The sequence below is a fragment of the Thunnus maccoyii genome, chromosome 13 (assembly GCF_910596095.1).
Source record: "Thunnus maccoyii chromosome 13, fThuMac1.1, whole genome shotgun sequence".
NCBI classification, from domain to species: domain Eukaryota; kingdom Metazoa; phylum Chordata; class Actinopteri; order Scombriformes; family Scombridae; genus Thunnus; species Thunnus maccoyii.
The window spans coordinates 21,734,187-21,754,135 of NC_056545.1; the positions used below are offsets into that span (position 1 = coordinate 21,734,187).

At 38.8% G+C, this 19,949-nt stretch overlaps 2 protein-coding genes across 2 annotated transcripts; one reads left to right on the forward strand and one right to left on the reverse strand.

The window, feature by feature from the left end:
- Window positions 1–102: 102 nt before the first annotated feature.
- rnf121 (ring finger protein 121) lies at window positions 103–9,926 on the reverse strand. The gene is made up of 9 exons (XM_042430319.1): window positions 9,766–9,926; window positions 7,478–7,515; window positions 6,966–7,107; window positions 6,540–6,694; window positions 6,334–6,441; window positions 3,946–4,066; window positions 3,705–3,838; window positions 2,395–2,496; window positions 103–1,874 (listed from the first exon to the last, which is right to left on the reverse strand). Exons 1-9 carry the CDS (start codon window positions 9,841–9,843, stop codon window positions 1,754–1,756), a joined length of 999 nt encoding a protein of 332 aa, XP_042286253.1. The 5' UTR covers window positions 9,844–9,926; the 3' UTR covers window positions 103–1,753.
- Window positions 9,927–12,596: 2,670 nt separating this feature from the next.
- On the forward strand, window positions 12,597–19,617 carry LOC121910098 (ribonucleoside-diphosphate reductase large subunit). Its single transcript, XM_042431123.1, has 19 exons — window positions 12,597–12,768; window positions 14,417–14,505; window positions 14,638–14,815; window positions 15,023–15,123; window positions 15,212–15,271; window positions 15,352–15,391; window positions 15,505–15,667; window positions 15,792–15,933; window positions 16,033–16,116; window positions 16,234–16,395; window positions 16,522–16,601; window positions 16,688–16,889; window positions 17,013–17,162; window positions 17,259–17,480; window positions 17,567–17,643; window positions 17,758–17,893; window positions 17,991–18,086; window positions 18,227–18,415; window positions 18,531–19,617. The coding sequence occupies exons 1-19, from the start codon at window positions 12,750–12,752 to the stop codon at window positions 18,720–18,722; spliced, it is 2,382 nt and encodes a 793-aa protein (XP_042287057.1). The 5' UTR covers window positions 12,597–12,749; the 3' UTR covers window positions 18,723–19,617.
- The last annotated feature ends 332 nt before the right edge of the window (window positions 19,618–19,949 follow it).

Consider the following 19,949-nt stretch of genomic DNA (forward strand, 5'->3'; position numbering starts at 1 on the left):
AAGTCTTGTGATTCTAATTGTGTCAATATATGTATATGTATGTAATCCAGTGATGGGAACATAGACTTCAGGTATCAATGGATTAAACATCTACACAGGATCTAAACCACTTTGACGTTTATTAACTGATTTTGATAAGAACATTGACAACAAAACAAAATGATCATGTTAGCCTCAATGTACACAGTCCCTTTACTATGTGAGGGTCCAAGTAAAGAGATTGCGTCCCTCTCAGAAAGTTGGCATTGTGAGGCATGTACTGTGGCCAGTACCTGCAAAACATCACCAATCATCACCTTCCAGCAAATCTGCATATAAAGGGACCTCGGATTGAACAGATCACATGAAAATAAGACCATCAACACTCTCGCACAGTTAAAGGTTCATTCTAGGATGTTTTCTCTCCTCAACTGATCAGATTTAGTTTGAAAATTCACTGGTTTCAGTCCATTTACTAGCCAGCATTTTAGGGTTGGTTTGTGCTTAGTGGGTCGCCCCAATTTCAGAACTGTTGACCCAAATTACAATTTTTTTTTTTCCTCACTTACCAATTGTGGTATTTAACCATACAGATAGTTTTGGTTTTATTTGGCCAGGCTCTGTGATGTCCATCTAGATTTCTGTTGCCAATCCAGTACAATGGAGAAGTATTGAATTTCATTAGTTGGGTGCACAGCACTGAAATATCAGATTTATATATTTCAACAGCAATGTGTCTTTCCAAAAACTGTGTGCATGTTACCTTGAATAATCAACAGAACACACTCAACAATTATATAAGGGAACTATAAATCTGGATATAACTAGAGGTGAGAAAATCTTTCTTTTTGTAATTTGGGTTAACTGATGTTTAAAAAGAGGAAACTGAGTGAGTGAAAACAGAATACCATGTCTGGTGGACATTGACATCCTTCTAATTTAAATCATACAAACTTAATGAAGGGAGACATTACGCAAGTGGTAAAGGTCAAAGCAACCATGACTAGTTTGCTGGTTAGCTAATACAGATGAATATTCATGAAGACATTTTGAAATACAGCAACACTAAAAGTTCCATCTTTACAAGTACAGTATGAGGAATCCTTCATCTACATACGATCAACACTTTTTCCCCTCTCCATGATGACAATGCCTCAACTGACATGGCGCATGACTGACTGCGCTTAGGAAACTCTCACTCATGCCACTTCAGTTCAAAATATGGATTCAATATCAAAGCAGCTCAAACAACTATGAGAATGATCATGACACAGCGATAAGATGATTCCAGAGGAAGTCTTTGGATACAGAATTCATGTATTTTGGAGCATGGGAGAAATTAATCATAATGATGATTTCCATTCAATAATTATTAATCAGGTCTGATTGCCATCAGACTTGAGGAGGAAAACTCCAGTATGATCCTTCAACTAAGTATTAACAAACATTTAAGACATAATTTAGTAAAAAAAAGCACCTCTAATGATTTTAAGAACCGCTTTACTAGACCATAAGATGCACAAACCAATTATTAAGGTTTAACGCTGTGTGAAGCAAATCCTGGGAAATTGACACAGACATCAAAATTCAGATTACTAATAAAAGTCAAATAAACCGTGAATACAGAGAATACAGTATGTGCCTATAAATATATACAAAAAGTATAGACACTTTTTTTTATTGATGTTTTAGTTCAATATTAGGCCCCAAGTCTTTTGAGCCAGTGCATTATCTTCTCCGTATGGCGTGTATGTCCATTTCTGCCTGTTGCAGGTCACTCCAGACCCAGGGCGTAGTTGATACCTTGCACAAATCCAATAATAACGGGCTGCCAGGCCACCAAGTACCGAAGCCAGTCTAAAAGTTGTCCATACATGACATGTGGCCTCTCCCAGCTAAAAGAACTGTGTTAAGGAAACGACCCTTTAACAGGAAATGGTGCCTCAATAATATACAACTGATGGCACATGACAAAGATGAGGTAAAAATTGCTTTTAGTTTCTATTACAGGCATCTTTTATTGTATAGTAGCCTGAAGTTTACAATCTGAGTCACAAAAAGGAAGAGGAACTTGTTGTATAACCTCTAACTGTTTTTTCTCATGTTCCAAACCTAAACTTTGCTGTTGAAACTTCCTCTCAGTTACAATGAAGATGTTGGATAAATGTCATCTGTGGCTGAAAATGTTCAATTTAAGTTTGGATCTGATGGTACTTTCAGAATTTCTGTTTGTTTCATCTACTTTCCATATAGTCTATGCACGCACATTACTTTATATGATATCTGACATTACACCAATTAACACAGGAATCGTTAGGATATTCAGTGGAAAACGAACACTCAAACAATGTAGCCCAGAAGACAAATAACAGGTAAAGCTTACGTACGTGAGAAATACAGAATAAAAAAGGATACGGGTTGCTAAACATCCTCTTCAGATCCACTTTCTCTTTGCAGTACGGGCACATCTGCTTCTTTCCGACGATGCACCATCCTCTTATGCAGAACTCATGGAACCTGGATTTGGAGTTAAGGCTCAACACAGCAGCATGTGAGCACAAAACCAGTGCTGCCTAAAAATACACATACTTTGAAAATGACACCTTACTGTTGAAATTCGAAAACTTTAACATCAACAGTCCATGGTAGCTGAAGGCAAAAAGACAAGATTTTAAAGTGAGAATCCATTTCAATCAAGATGTAAAAAAAATAGTTGAGTTAAATTATCAGGATAGAAAACGGCTTCCTAAAACGGTTTACAACCAGTTTTGGTTTATTAAATTGGTTTGGTCACTGCACTCTTATGTTACAAGGTTAAACTCTGAACTAATATTTGCAAATTCAACTCACAATAAGTGTATTAGTACCCAATCAATTTTGTATTTTTTCTGATGTCAATATCCATATTTGAGAGGTGAAAAACATACATAATTATGTTTTAATAACTATATATTGGCCAATATTTGTTTTCAACATTATTACAATATTGGTGAAGATGCCCCAAAATGGTTTACTATTTGACACTTTACAGATTATCAATTTATTCATTATCCAAGTTAACAGTAAAAGTGAATTCAAGATAACTGCAAGTTAAATTATAAAAATAAATAATCAAAAATCAGACAAAATATCTAATATATCAAACTTGACTTACTATTGTAAATAAACATGAACTGCAGCCTACAGTACTGTAATACACTGAAAGGTTCTTTGCCACTAACGTCAGTCTGCTAATATATAATTTGGGACTTTAATTATTGCTCACAACATGCAATTTTCTTTACTTTTCCGTAAACAGGGCATTTTCCTTTGTTTAACTTGACGTGATTCAATTCAACTGTGCAAGAGCTTTGAAAGCACCAAAGAGAAAATCTCCAAGTTTAACAATATGTTGTAAATAAATAAAAAAATCTGGGTATGAAAAATACCCAAACAAAGCGAGATACGGTTGCTTGTTATTTGCAGTGTCCTAGCAGCAGGAGATTATCGTAGGGGAAGTAATTTCAGTCCAGACGAACACACTGTCATAACATCATCACTCACATAAAGGTCAAGCTAACTCTGTCAATTCCCCTTTGGGCCACTAATAGAGTACACTTCTCATACAAAACCCATGACAACACCTTTTATAGAAACACGCCACCACACACCTGAACTTCTCTTTCACTGATTAAACAGATAGTAGCATGAAAACAAAAGAAGTCTACATCTCACTGGAAGGATACACATGGTTGCAGGATAATCTGTACGTGTTCTCAATAATCCCTTCCTCACTGACATCTACAAGGATGGGCTGACCACACACTGCACAGATATTATCAGAGAGGTGCTTGGTTGGCATGCCGGACGCGCTGTAATACTGAAAAAAAAAAAAAAAAAAGAGAAGACAGTCAAAGTTACATTTTAGGTTACAGCAATTTCCTCAAACAGGGTGCAGAAACAGAGCGTCTGGAGTCTTCTGCTTACCCCGACAGTTGAAGCCATGAAGTCTGCACACATCTCTGCAAAGTCCCTTCCTAGGACGCCGTAGTACAGACCGTAGAATAGCAGAGAAACACCAAAGTCCATCGCATCCTCTGGCTTTATCCTGGACAGAGAGGGCAATGTGTGGATATCATGGCTCAGACTAATCTAACTCTTTAAAGTCTATAAAACATATACAGGGTGTCTGATTTAGATTTTCAGTCTACAAACATCTGGAGGTAAAGCGAAGCTGATATAGATGTATATGTTTTTAATTATAGTGAGTTTGATGTCAAGCTTAAAGAATATTTATGGATAAAAACACCTTAAAAAAATTTTTAAAGTTCCTTTTTAATGTAAAACTAATTCTCCATTTTGATGAGACGCTAATGCAGGAAATCTAAGCCAAAGGTTATGTCTCACATGCAAGGAAGTATCTTATTTAAGTGGCATTTCTAGGTAGGAAGTGGAAAATTTATTGGACCATCTCATTCAGGAAGGGCACATGAATTAACTTCTGGTCACCCGTTTTTGTTTTTATGGGGTTTTTTTTTTAAAGCATACAGTGATTCCTCAGGCAGAGCACGCAACCCATATCCCTGTTTTAAAAAGTGTTTTCCGGAAATTAATTTACAACTGTGAAAAATAAAACCTACAAGGACAAACATTTTCGTTTTGATTTTTTATATAAATTGTCAATACAGAATCATATTTTAGTGCAGTAAGTGATGTTTGAAAAGGCATTTCAGTCGTGTGGTACAATCACTACAGCAGATCCTGTTAAAGGCAATAAATTAACTACTCAGGATCTACAGAATCACACACACACACATCTATATCAAGATTATTAGAAGAACCATTTTCCGATGGCGTCATTTGGCCATAGAATTTACATTTGCTTTAAATTCTCTTAAAATTAGCACTTTTTATAGTTTCACTTCTTTCTGTCAACTACATTTCTGTGCATGCAAAGGAAATGATAGAACATTTCCACTTCCCTGGAAGTTTCTGTCATAATCATGCATGTCATTGTGAATGACAATATCTTACTGTGGAAATCAGTGGCTCACGCCGTCTCAGTGGCAGGGGCGAGAAAATATAAAGGGCACCTGATACATTCAGCGGGCCCCCACTTCACAATGTTTTTCTCCCATACAGTGCACCCTGTAGGGCACCTTTTTTCATTGAAAGGGTACCCAATTCTGCACTTCAGTATGTTAGACTTAGGGGAACCCTGAATTGCACTTTTTATTTTTTTTTTGTTCACTAGAAGGGCACACATACAGAACCTCAAGCTCACCCCATTACAACAGCATCATAGGGCATTGCATTACATCCTCTTTATTTAAAGGGCACATCATATTTTCTCATTTTTGGGGGTTCTTTACAGGGCACTACCACATTTTCTTCCACTGAAAGGGCACTATGAGGGCACTTCATTCCAGACTGTCACATATAGAGGTACTCTACAGGGCATTTCATCCTGATTTACCCATAACTAGACAGTCATTACAGAACTTTGGTATGTTTTCTCCTTTGTGCGGGCAGCTCAGAGGGCATTTCATCAAACTGTGGGGGCACCTTAGTGGGTATTTTATCAAACTGTGGGGGCACCTTAAAGGCATTTTATTGTGATGTGGGGGCACTTAGATGGCACTTTTGTGGTATTTTTTTGTCACATGATGTTATTTACTTGTCACACACAACCTTTGCATGTTTACCTTTTCAACATCTGAGGTCATTACCATGAAGCAGGCAACTATTTTGATCATCAAATAATCATTTTAGTCATTTTAGGCAAAAATGCCAGAAATGTGCTGCTTTCAGCTTCTCTGATGTTAAGAATTGATGCAATGTTGACTGAGAAATTATAAATTGATTTTTTTTACGGTTTACTGACATTTTATAGACAAAAAAAAAAATCAATTCATTGAGAAAATAAATTTAAAAATAAATGTAAAAATATGCTCTTTTTCCTGATACGATCAGTCATATTCTGTAATCCTGGTGGCTGCTGGATTATGTACAGCTTTTCATTGTTCATATAGTGCTTCAATGCATAAATACACAAGCAACCAACCACAGAGGCAAACAAATTAAAAACAAAGATTTCAAACAACGGAAAAAAGAAAAGTAAAGCCTATCATTTGGGGATTCAGATGAATGAATGGTGGCTGTTGTGGGAACAGTGATGATCAAAAGGGTGAAACAACATCATCTAGTGGCAGCAAAGTACTACATGAAGGACTTGAACTTTATATATAAGGAGAGGCTGGAAAATATGACTTTTCTTGTCAACAGCAGCCTACGGTTGAAAGGGTTTTATTTTCTGTTGTGTAGAGGAAAAAAAAAATTACCACCACTGAATGATATGCAACTGAAAATACTTACCTGAATATTAAGTTAATACCAAAAAGTGTAAACATGACGACACTGTAGCCAACTATTCCTGTGGCGTAGCTGATCTTGTAGAGGAGGAGGAACCACTTGTACACCAACCTGCGGCAGCCAAAGAGAAGGTGCTCTCAGAAAATCTAACAGGTAAGGTACGATCTCTTAATTTCAAGGGTGGCTTCAGGTGTAAACCAGGGTTTTACCTCGGTGTGGTGCAGGCTAGCGGCTTGCGGGTGGCACGGTAGGATACGTATGCTGTGATGACAGAGAAGATAAACCACGTGGTCAGGAACCTCCACCAGTGAAGTTTGGTAGTAAAGTAGAGAGGAACTACCCACATCTGGAACAGAGTCACCAGCTACAAGACAGCAGATGGTACATGTTAGAAGATGTGCACCACGAATAAAAAAAAGTTATGACCATCGGACATTTTGTGAACATGAAAACAGAGACACTACTGACAACATTTTATATGTGAGATAGTTTAGAACAAGAAGGAAAATATCAAGTTTGAGGAATAAGTATTGATACAGTCATGTGCTGCCACACAATGGACAGAAAACCATAGAAAATACAGACTTGTAAGGGACAACACTGTCAGTACACGTTCTGTTTGCTTTGCGTCTTACATTGTATGACTTTGGGTGTCTCTGTTTCCACTGCACGAGGACTAGCTGAGCGATGACCAGGGTGACGATGAGGATCAGCACCATCTCCGCGTGCATGGCCTCATGGCCTTTATGTTTGGCATGCATTCTTGCATGCTCCACCCTGTGGAAAAAGAGGCACATACTAACTAATGATATGCAGCTACAAGGCACATGATTGTTGATTCAACGCAGGATAGGCTCTTAGAGCTGGACAGCTCTGAACACTGGAATTACTGATGGCAATGACTAGGAACTGACTCTGAGACTCGTCAACCTCGTCACATTATTATACCAAACACATAAAAGAGACTGAGACAGATAAAATATTTAATCTGCCGTAGGTAGATTGAGTCCCTTTGAGTTCAATAACTGAAATTTGTTGTACACATTTGTGGTCCTTCCATCTGAATGCATTTCAATAAATGTGTGTGTATATATATATATGCAACAATAAATGCATGATCCATTAGAAGTGTTTCAAAGACACTGACCTCCACTTCTCCTCTGGTGAGAGCTTGGACACATCGAACTAAAGAAAGGAAAGACAAAATAATGATTAGTGTTAACATGATAAGCAGTGGAGCAAACTGACTTCATCTCAAAGCTTCAACTTATTTTGAGGAGAATTACACACTTCACTCCATAAGGTGGGGATTCTACTGTGGTGTGGCTTGGCAGTGTGCATTGTAAACCTCATCTGAACACAAAATCAATAATGTAATTTGTCCAGATTTTGTGGTAATTTGAGTTCTGTTTGAGTCCTTAAACTACCGGATAACAAGACAGAAGCAGAAGGTCACAACCATAGATATAAAACACTAGATGCAACGTTACGTCATAACTCATAGGATAACAGTCTGCCATCTTACCTGGGTATTGTTTACAGTCGCCACTTATGGGCAGCAACTATGATTGCCAGCTGTGCAGCAGCTAATTGCTTTACTAAAAGGACCAAAGAGACCAGGGAGCCTTGCATCACTTTCCACACGTCAGTACAGAGTAGATGAGAGATTTATTTTTTAAATATGGGTCAACTAAAACTATATAAAGGTCAGCGAACTAGGTAACTTTAACGTCAGCTACCAAGTAACAGACCAGCTGAGTCAAAGTTATTGCTGATTGCTAGCTCTCAACAGCATTGATCTGTTAGCTAAACAGATAAGTTATACCCAGCAAACGTTGTTTTAATGTTAGCTGTGTGTGTGTGTGTGTGTGTGTGTGTGTGTGTGTGTGATAGAGAGAGAGAGAGAGAGAGATATCTTGCCTTATGTACAATTGATGACATTGATAAATATATTAATATATAACAGTTGGTGTGTTTCTCTCTCTTCTGCCTGCCAATATGGGCCATAATACTGAATCTATGTAGGATTTCTACAAAAGATATTGCTTAATGTAGTATATTAGTCATTCAAAATACCAAAGACACAACTTAAAAACGAAAGTCAAGCATTACACAGTTTACTTTCAACCCCCACACAAAGAGGAATGAAACGCCTATGAATTAAAGATGGATGAAAGAAAAAAAACAGAGCTATTAACAAACACACCTAATTGTGTTAAGCAGTAGTAGTCACTCCCAAGTTGTAGGGCTTGTTAAGCTACTTTACCTTGACTGAAATTAAAGGCTGGCGGCAGGGTGAAAAATTAACTTTTTTGTCCACCAGCCAAATGACTCATGAATGTTAAAATTTTACCGCCCACTCACTAGATTACCATTGTTCTTTTGGCTGGTAAATGAAGCAAATCTACCAACCACTTGCATATTTTGGCTGGCCCCAAGAGCTGATGTAATGTTCTTTTGTTATTAGAGCTTCTTATCTATCAAAAAAGGTACCTGAACTAAGGTTGGCAGTGGCACCACTAACACGTATCCAGCTATGGGTTCACACCCATTTCTTACTCAATGCTGACAGTCCGCTGTGTACGCTGACATTTTCCTGTTTGAGTCATTATTTGCCTCCCCCCTTTATTTTTACATTTAACTGATGTTTCCACGTAAAAACATTATTAGGACTAGATATGGTATGAAATGCGCACACTTTTCTATTTCCCTCATAGCAGATTAGAACATCTTGAAAGACTATGTTCTTTTGAGCACTTTACAAACTGAGAGGCAGGAAAAGTAGAAGATTTTCATTCAAGCCACATGCATTTATCTCATCAGTGAACCAAACATGAGGATACAACGTGTATTTTGTCAACTGATTCTGCCTCTGCTGCACATTTAGTAACTGCAGCCACATGACAGCTTGTAATAACCTTTAACAGGCACACTGTCAGCGGCTGTGACATATAGGTTTGGGTTGAAATGCCACCGGAAGTAGTTGGGTCGCTTCCCCTGACTTGACACTGATAACCACTTTAGCACAGTAAAGGCAATAATATGTGACCTTTGACTCCCATCAGCCACATCAGCTTTATGTGTAGAGTTCATTAATCCGGCTGTGACAGCGTTTCTGAATGCTACAGTAAACACAGTGGTGGAAAAACTTCAGACAACTACGACTTGTGTTTCTATTTTAACCTGGTGACAACTAACTACACGATATGAACGTTAACTAGCAATCTTAGCAGACTAAAAAGCTGTTGTTTTGTCGACTGAAGCTCATTCATTTACCTTCGCTGGTCAAATCACTTTCTGCAGACTCTAGTGCTTGGTAGCAGATGGCTAAGCGGCGGCTAGCTGCTGACGTTGGGCTAAACTAAGCCTAGGAGAAGAAGCTAACACGGAGCTCCGGGGTATCTGTTTAATCTATCCCGAAGCCGTTACTCTCACCTGAATCGGTTCCTCGTGATGCTCCGGTCCATGGTCGTGCTCTACACCATCAACCTCCACCTCAAACACTCCGGCCATCTTCGGAGTGCTGCTTCTTTATCGTTCCGGGGCCATTAGCGTTTGCAACAAAACTAAGAAGGCCACTTCCGGTATTGTTGTGCTGTTTGTCTTCAAAATAAAAGCTAGGATATGCTAGTCTGTGACTTGGAGTCGACTCTTATTTTTTCAGGTTGAATGTTATACTGGAGTCACTGGTGGCTCCAGCAAGGCAATGGTTTGACATTTATTTAGTTATTATTGGATAGTTTTCTACTGATTGGTTAGTTAGTCTGTTCATTTTGTGTGCTTCTGTAAAGTGAGATTGTTTGTCATTTGTTTACTAAAGTGTGAATGTTTGAGATATTTTTGTCTTGACAAAAAGACAAAAACTGCTTGACTGCAGTTTTTTAATAGAGTGAATGGTTTTGATGATTTTTTTAAATCTTGGGCCAGCGTCTGCAGTGTAGGTGTGTTCTTATTTATTGTGTTTTCTTAGATTGTTCTTATTGTGATGTTGTTGCTTTCTCCTCCAGGAGACAATAAAAGTGACCTTGACTTTCTTGTCATTTATTTATTGTTGTATTTTCCTAAATTATGTTAGCTGACTTTTTTTGCTTTTATTTTTTTCCTTTTTTGTTATTGTTTGTTGTTCTCCTTAAAGTCCCCCTCCACTCAAAAATATGTTTTTCTTCTTGTTCCTACAGTTGAATGTTTGAGTTTCACTGTGCAGAATGATGTCTGTGCAGAGTATGACACTAGAGGCTGTTTCCACTGTTGTGGAAATTTTCTCTCGAGAAAGAAGGCACATGGAGACATAAAGAAAGCATTAAACATTGTTACTTGTTGAGGCAGTTGTAAACACTGTACAATCCATCACATTATCAGTAACAATTATACAAATGTCCAAACACAAACAAAAAAACAATCATCTTGTATTTTTGGAGAGAAAGCATGTTGTTCAGCTGGCCCTTTCCCTAAAGCCAGCCCTTTCTCTAAAGATTGTGAACTCAAACTAGACAACTTTATACCTCTCCAGAAGCAAAGCTAAAAACAGTCTGGTCCCTAAATGGACACTTCCACAAACCATTACACCTTCTTACAAACAAGTATGGTCTCTAAAACAGCAGGCTTAAGACAAAGATATCTCTAGCTAACCCCAGAGGTCAGCAAGCTACCCTCAGATAGAAACAGGTTCAAGAGTTCAACTAGCCTACTAGCCCTTTCTTCACCAACATGTATCCCCAAAATGACGATGACATTACATCACATTCAGTTGATAACAAACATTGACCCCTTAGTTTGAAAACATTTGTAACATATATACAAAAGATTTATAAAATGATAACCTATTATTCAATTTTCTTTCACACCACATTTATCTGCTGAAAGTGGAAAGTTTCTCTGTGATCACTGAAAATCCGATTTTAAAGGGTGGGACTAAGAACATGATTTGTGACATCACAACTAGTTTGGAGCCAATCTTGGTCCAGTATTCAACTTATACAAGTGTGATGCGGAAATTTGAAGTCTCCAGTGCAAAAATCCAACAGAAGTGACATTTTTGCATGCTATCAAGTGCCTTGCCTCTCACCCGCTAACGTCAACAAACAACCGGCATAACCACACAACAACACAACAAAAACGGTGCTATCCGACTAGAAACACCATGCAGCACCATGATGTACCATGATGAAACTGCCTCCATCAACCACAACACATTTCACAACAAAACACCCCTGCAATGACAAGTCGCCCACTCCCAAGCACACATAGAGCTAAAACATTATTTCCTCAACAAAGGAGCAGAAAACAAGCTCCAGAGCAATAGCAGAACATAGCATACCCCTTTTGTTTTACCTGTTGGTAGTCCAAAGGTTGTAATAAGCACACAAAATCGCTAATGAGAAGGAACTTCTGATTCCTACATACTGAACCTTTAAGTTGAGGGGAGCTCCGTTGTATAAGCCTGTGGATTCTTGACCTCTGCTGTCACATCTTTTATTTTTATTATTTTGATTTTATGCAGTCTTACGTGTGTGCAAATACAACAAAAATAAATATTAAAAAAGCCATTTTACAGATATTAACTTATCTAACTTGATATATGCTTGTGATGGGTTAAAACTGACTGATGATTTAAAATAGCTGCTGATTATCAAACAGACCAATATTATCTAGTCAAATAATCAATAGCAAAACATTCACTAAAACACTGCAGAATATCTTGAAGACTTGCCTGTGATAGTTGACTACTAACACATTATCATACATATTGTGTACTGTTCAGTCATTTTTATATACTTTACTTGAAAGTGCACATTTGTTTTTCAGAATTGCCACTGAAATTGATAATAATTGTTATAGACGTAATCCTAGTGTTATTGTGTTAATACCCTCATCACACATGATTTACAGGCTTATTCATAATGTGGATTTTCAGTATCAATCTAATCTAAGCATGTATTACTGTAGTTACTTCATGAAAGGAAGCAAACACCCACAGTTATGTGAGTAACACCCTGTTTATAACTGAAGTGACATTCATATGTGGTTGTTGGAGCGTCATTATCATGTCTATGTTGAATCAAACCGCACTGTTGCTGCGCCGCTGAAATATACCTTATAATACAAGTTAAACTTGTTGCTTTGGAAACATCCCGCCAGTTTTCGGCCGGAAAAGGCGACCAGAAGACAGGGTGCCGGGCTCTGATTGGTCTAAAAGTCTGCCGGCGTCTTCTCTGATTGGCTGAGCGGCTGACACAATGCAGTGTAACTGGCCTGCCGGCATTTGGCGCTCTCAGTTTGAGATTCAACTGTGTCGGCTGATTGTTCTCACAGGGTCACAACCGGCAGTAACAACTTTGTCTCACTGTTGTCTTCTTCGTTTCAAGTTTCCAGCTGAGAAGATAACACAAACAGAGGAAACCAGACGCTTTACTGCCAACATGCATGTAATTAAGCGAGGTACGGTAGCTAACTTTAATATTATTGTTGTCAAATGTGATGCAATGTTGCAATGCGGGGGATTTGCAGTTCCGTGAAATGTCTTAAAATGTATTTACGGTGTCATAAATGTTAATACTACAAAGAAACACCACATTTAAGTCTTCAGCTCAGTTTCAGTGATGTTTAAATGTATTTTCTTTTCTTTATGCTGTGAGTTAGTCTTTGTGAGAAACTAAACAAAGACTAACTTACAATTATGAGAGAACAAAGACATTGAGCATATATTTTTTAAATAGCTGAGGCTTTTAACTGATTATCAGGATTTGGTGATCTGTTTTTGTTCTTAAGTCTTGTGGGTCTTCTTCTATAATGAGTGTGTAACAGGGTTATTATCGGGATTTGTTGTGTTGGCGCGAAGTAGCAAGGTGTCTTCCTATTGTTGTCATTGTACTTACGTACACAGTACATGACTATTTGAAAATGATAAACAGAAAATGTCAGAAGAATTTTTTTTATAAAATATTTTATAATAAATATTTAATTTTTACTTGCTGGACATCACATCCACAAATGCAGATTCAGTGGTTCTAAACCATTATTTCCTGTTTTTAAGAATGAAGTCAATGAATATGTGGATTATATAAAATATTCAAAGAACTCTAAAGCTTTGAGCGTGTTATTATACACAACCTTTGTGACCTCGCAGGTCTGATATTGGAGCATTTTTGGCTAAAGTTGGTGTTACGATTTAGACTTGAATGAAGAGGCTTGTTCTTGGATTTTTGCCTGTACTGCTGGGCCATGTGTTGTTGTTGTTGTTGTTGTTGTTTGTGTGTGTGTGTGTGTGTGTGTGTGTCTTTGTGTGTCTTTGTGTGTCCTATATGCATTGTATATGCTATTGTCTGTAATAAAGTGTTAAAAATAGAGGTCTTTCTGTGCCCAGCTGAGATGTGGTTTCTTGCCTCTGGTGGTGGAAACCGGATGTTTCTGTTCGATGCCAAGGGAGAACAGAAAGTGTCTCTGTGTGATCAAAAATAAAATGTACTTTTTGTACTATTGTCCATTATATCACATTTTTAGATACTGTAGGCATTTCCCTAAAATGTCTGCAGAATGTCCTGATTTGTTTTCTATGTCTGATGAATTCAGACTTCAGTACCTGTTTACAAACCAAACTCAGTTTGTGTTAAATGCTTAACAGCAGCATATGAGGGCACTTTATGTTTGATGTGATAAAGGCACAGTCTGCGTCTCAGATATGAGTTATGTATTACAGCTGTAATGTCTAAGGAGCAGGACTGTGTTCACATTTGGTTTGACATTGATTGACATGTATGGAGGTGTGTTATATTTGTTCTTTCTTTTTCACTCTCATTATGTTATGTTATTGCCCTATTTGTCATGTTCATAGTGTCTTGTAAGCCCATGCTGGCTGGGCACCTTTTGGTGATACTTTCAAAATAAATTTCCTGCCTACCATAGTAACTGGCTAGACAGGTGTTAAGTGCGGGCCTCATTTGAGTTAATTGATCAGAAAAGGGAATCTAACTAACAGAATGTGTGTTGACCACTGCAATTACATTCATCAACTACACTGAGAACTTAATTGAAACATTTCCAAATAACTAAACTTGAGGACTAATAATGTTGTCTTTTTGTATTTCAGATGGACGACAGGAGGGAGTTACTTTTGATAAAATCACATCTCGCATCCAGAAACTCTGCTATGGGCTCAATTCTGACTTTGTGGACCCTGTAAGTTCAAACCACTTTAAAGTTATCTAAAAAGTCAATCGAAAAAAAAACTTTTAAAAAAACCCCATTAAGTTCTGGACTGATGGCTCTACACTGTATGTACTCTATAACTCTTTATCCCCGTTTCTGCAGGCTCAGATCACGATGAAGGTGATCCAGGGTCTGTACAGTGGAGTCACCACTGTGGAGCTGGACACTCTGGCAGCAGAGACTGCCGCCACCCTCACCACCAAACATCCTGACTATGCAATCCTGGCCGCACGAATCGCCGTGTCTAACCTGCACAAAGAGACCAAGAAAGTCTTCAGTGGTGAGTACAAGTCTTAATATAACAAATATACTGATCAACTCCACCGCGAGTTACATGATATTATACATGTATTTCTAAATATGGGACATCATGATGCCATTTGGCGCAAGATTTATAATAAATGGTGGTTCTGCACAATGTGATGTTTCACTGTTCACAACACTTTTCACTGACATTATACACATTCTTCCCTTTTTCCTGTTGTAGATGTGATGGAGGACCTGTACAACTATGTCAACCCGTTAAATAAGCGTCACTCCCCTATGATCTCCAAGGAGACGCTCGACATTGTCCTTGATAACAAGGCTGTAAGTCACATTCCGTGTCATATTTTGTTCATATTTTCATTGCAGTTACATTTTGCATTTCTTAACATCTTGTCTTCATTTTTTGCAGCGCCTCAACTCCGCCATCATTTTCGACAGAGACTTTTCTTACAACTTCTTCGGCTTTAAGGTAATTTCAATGGCCAGTTACATTCAACATCTCATACAGATCCTTGGAGTATAAATCTAATTTGTCCTTTTGCTCTATAGACTCTTGAGAGGTCTTATTTGTTGAAGATTAACGGCAAAGGTAAGAGATGCTTGTTCTAAAACTTACTGGGAAGCATGTTTATGGCTGCAGAGACTTTTGTTAGTTGGATATTTAAGTTTGTTTTTGTTGCTAATTAACCTGTTTTTCTGTAGTTGCTGAGAGACCCCAGCACATGCTAATGAGAGTGGCCGTCGGGATTCATAAAGGAGACATTGATGCAGCCATTGAGACCTACAACTTGCTGTCAGAGAAGTGGTTCACCCATGCCTCCCCTACTCTGTTCAACGCTGGCACCAACAGGCCACAGCTGTCCAGGTAAGGACTGCAAAAATCTGGGTACTGGTAGGCTATGAGCGAGGTTAGGAAGGTCAGGAAAGCCCTGATGCTTTTTGTTAAACTTGATTTTTTTTTCTCATTCAATTTGTTTGGGTTTTTGCAGTTGTTTCTTGCTGGCCATGAAGGATGACAGTATTGAAGGTATTTACGACACACTGAAACAGTGTGCCCTCATCTCTAAATCAGCCGGAGGTATTGGACTGGCAGTTAGCTGTATCAGAGCAACAGGTGGCTATATTGCTGGGGTGAGTATAATGAACACCGCAGAGAGTTTAATCAAGCAGATATAGAGGAGCTTTTTTTGTATTATGACACTTTTAAAACATGTGGTTCTTGTTTTTCAGACTAACGGCACATCCAACGGGCTGGTTCCTATGCTTAGAGTCTACAACAATACAGCACGTTATGTTGACCAGGGCGGCAACAAGGTAAGAATTGAGATCTACCTCAAATTGTCAAAGATGTGTAATAATGCTAGAAATTGTTGTTCTTTAGACATTTCTGGTAGTATGTTTAGTCACCTGACTCTGTGTTTGCTTGTTCAGAGACCTGGGGCCTTTGCTGTGTACCTGGAGCCGTGGCATTCCGATGTGTTTGACTTCTTGGAGTTGAAGAAAAACACAGGTAAAGAGGAGCAGAGGGCCAGAGACCTGTTCTTCGCACTGTGGATCCCAGACCTCTTTATGAAACGAGTGGAAAGCAATCAGGTGAATATTATTTATTATAATTTTCTCCCTATTTCAGATCCCACATAAGTTTTTGTTTGAACTTAGCAATATATTTTATAGTCCACCATATACTATCTACTTATTGTTCCTCTCCTGCTCTTGTAGGACTGGTCCCTGATGTGTCCCAGTGAATGTCCTGGGTTAGAGGAGTGCTGGGGAGAGGAGTTCGAGGAGCTCTACACTCGGTAAGACCAGCATGCTAAACTCTGTTCTTAACAAACGGCTCATTTGTTCAGTGCTAACCTGTTCCATGACTCCCGTTTGTCTTCAGGTATGAGAAGGAAGGCAGGGCTAAGCGTGTGGTGAAGGCTCAGCAGCTGTGGTACGCCATCATCGAGTCACAGACAGAAACCGGCACACCATACATGCTCTACAAGGACGCCTGCAACAGAAAGAGCAACCAGCAGAATCTGGGCACCATCAAATCCAGCAATCTATGTACAGAGATCGTAGAGTATACAAGCAAAGACGAGGTGAGGGGCAGATGATATTACAGGATATCTGTGCATTTAGCTTGCTGCATCTGTAAACTTCATTTAAACGATTGCAGTATTTTGGTAAAACTGTTTTTACAATGTGTTCTTTCTTCTACTCAGGTTGCAGTGTGTAACCTGGCATCCATTGCCCTCAACATGTACGTCACCCCAGAGAGGACCTTTGACTTTAAAAAGCTTCTATCCGTCACCAAGGTCATCGTCAAGAACCTGAACAAGATTATTGACATCAACTACTACCCAGTGCCTGAGGTACGCTTTTTTGTCCATTGTTGACTCTCCTTCGACCATGCAGCCAGGTCTTGTATACTCAGTGTTAACAGATGGATCCTCTCTCCTGCTTTACAGGCTGAAAGGTCAAACAAGCGCCACAGGCCAATTGGAATCGGAGTGCAGGGTCTGGCTGACGCCTTTATTCTTATGCGTTACCCATTCGAAAGCCAGGAGGCCCAGCTGCTCAACATCCAGATCTTTGAGACCATCTACTACGCTGCCCTGGAGGCCAGCTGCGAGCTGGCAGCTGAGCTCGGCCCTTATGAAACCTACGCTGGCTCTCCTGTCAGCAAGGGAGTGAGTAGTTACCACAATGTCTCAAATCCATCCCAGAATACATTTCATCAATGTGTGCTCACATCCTGACTAATTTTGTTTTGCAGATCCTTCAGTATGACATGTGGGGCCAGACCCCGACAGATTTGTGGGACTGGAAGGCGTTGAAGGAGAAAATTGCCAAGTAAGTCTTTCTGAGTGTTACTCTTGTTCCTGTCATCACTCATGTCACATCCACTGTATGTGGAGACTGTAGATCATCTCTGATTCAGCTCCTCCCCCGCCCGTGTGTCCTCAGGCATGGTGTGAGGAACAGTCTGCTCATGGCCCCCATGCCCACAGCCTCCACTGCCCAGATCCTCGGCAACAATGAGTCCATTGAGGCCTACACCAGCAACATCTACACCCGCAGGGTGCTCTCAGGAGAGTTTCAGGTCAGCACTGTCTGAATGCATTCACTGTTTTGTGTCTCCAAACTCGTGTGTCCATAGCAGGAAGGTTTTCTATGTGTCATTTCTGCTTTTCTCATAGATTGTGAATCCTCACCTGCTGAAGGATTTAACAGAAAGAGGATTGTGGAGCGATGAAATGAAGAACCAGCTGATTGCTCAGAACGGCTCCATCCAGGTAAAGGGTCACACTAAAATCTTAATTAAGTCATATCTGATTAGATTATTCAACATCAGTGCTCTAAATGATCCTATAGTTTAATCTGACTTCTTTTTTTGGTCATCAAATATTTTTAAACATCTCTGACTTGTGCACAGGATATCGAAGAGATCCCCGATGATCTGAAGCAGCTGTATAAAACTGTGTGGGAAATCTCCCAGAAGACTGTCCTCAAGATGGCAGCAGATCGAGGCGCCTACATTGACCAGAGCCAGTCCCTCAACATTCACATCGCTGAGCCAAACTATGGCAAACTTTCCAGCATGCACTTCTACGGTTGGAAGTTGGTAAGTCAGGATTGAGGGAATGCATGCTTTAGGAACCAAGAGATAAAAGATGCTGCTTCTTCGTGCCAGGAAACAACATCTTAAACCCTCATATTAAATAATCTCTTCTCTACAGGGCCTGAAAACTGGCATGTACTACCTACGGACAAAGCCCGCTGCCAACCCCATTCAGTTCACCCTGAACAAGGAGAAATTAAAGGAAGCCCAATCAGCCAAGAGTGAGGAGGAGGAGACCAAAGAGCGCAACACTGCCGCCATGGTTTGTTCACTAGCAAATAAAGACGAGTGCCTGATGTGTGGCTCTTAAGTGAAGTGTGATTCACTCAGACAAACGCGCTTCCCCTTTAATCACCAGCTTCCGCACTAAAAATGTATTTTTGGAAACACCGGGTGCTTATAATTAGTATATGGCTTCTTACTTGTGTTTTTTATACGCCGCTGTCTTCAGGTTACAAATCCTTGCAGTTTTTATTTAATATTTGTTGGATTTTCATCATGAAATGTGTGTTGTATGCATGTTCTGTATAGAATTAATAGGATGAAATGAATTAATATTTACCTTTAGGTTTTTTTTAAAATCAACCGTTTTGTAATATGTTGGTGACAGCAATGAATTAATTAATGAAATGGTCTGTATTTTAGATAGAATATTAAACTTTTGTCAAACAATGGTCTTAATTTATGTAAAGTCTCATTAGTTATTACATTATTGTAAAGAGTCTGTGGACCTGGAGTTACTGGGATATTTCAGAACCTGTACCATGTACTGTATGTTATCTAGTTCAGAGGTTCCTAACCTTTTTTGGCCTGTGATTATGTTCTCTCTATTTGTGACCCCTTGTCAAAGATTGCATATATGTTTACAGGGCAACCAAAGAGTTATTTACTTGAATACTTTATAGGCCTGAATAAGTTAAATAAAAATCAGTAATTCACGAAAAGGAGCAAAGATTAGACAAACATAATATTATGTAGCATAAATGTGTTTTTTTCCCCTCTGCTGTCCTATTCTGAATCCTCTTGTGACCCTTTACGATTTATCTTTTGACTCCCAGGTTGGGAACAACTGATCTAGTTATACTTCAGACTTTCATTAATTTTGACTCGAACAGTAATTTAAGATGTGGACTTATTGAAGTTTTTTGTTTGTTTGTTGGGTTTTTGTACATTAAATAAGGAACTGTTGTATTTTTTACATCCAGTGAGAAAATTAATAATAAAAGGAGAATGGACAAGAATGGCCTTTTTATTATGACAGAACAGACAAAAGACGCCCAGACGCTCATTTAATAATTGGATATGTTGAGGACACTACCCACTTCACTTCCCATTTGACAAATACAGTACCATGAAAAGATTAGATTAATTCATTGACCATTAAATAATTTTCTATACTATCCATACCATGGTATACCTTTAATATCTCTGGTGTCATTAGGCCTTTATTGTCAATAAATAACAGGACTACTTTACAGAAATATAGGATTAATAGGAATATTGTATCAATGTGAAGTATTTTTTATCTGTCAGGTGT

Excerpts from the sequence above, each read along its gene's own strand:
- rnf121 (XM_042430319.1), bottom strand. The coding sequence starts at position 9,843 with ATGGCCGGAGTGTTTGAGGTGGAGGTTGATGGTGTAGAGCACGACCAT. Across the intron at positions 6,695-6,965 it reads GACACCCAAAGTCATACAAT|CTGGTGACTCTGTTCCAGAT; the intron begins GTAAGACGCAAA and ends GCTGTCTTGTAG. Across the intron at positions 1,875-2,394 it reads AAGAGGATGTTTAGCAACCC|CTGGGAGAGGCCACATGTCA; the intron begins GTATCCTTTTTT and ends CAGTTCTTTTAG.
- LOC121910098 (XM_042431123.1), top strand. Across the intron at positions 16,890-17,012 it reads AGTATACAAGCAAAGACGAG|GTTGCAGTGTGTAACCTGGC; the intron begins GTGAGGGGCAGA and ends TCTTCTACTCAG. Across the intron at positions 17,894-17,990 it reads TGCTCTCAGGAGAGTTTCAG|ATTGTGAATCCTCACCTGCT; the intron begins GTCAGCACTGTC and ends CTTTTCTCATAG.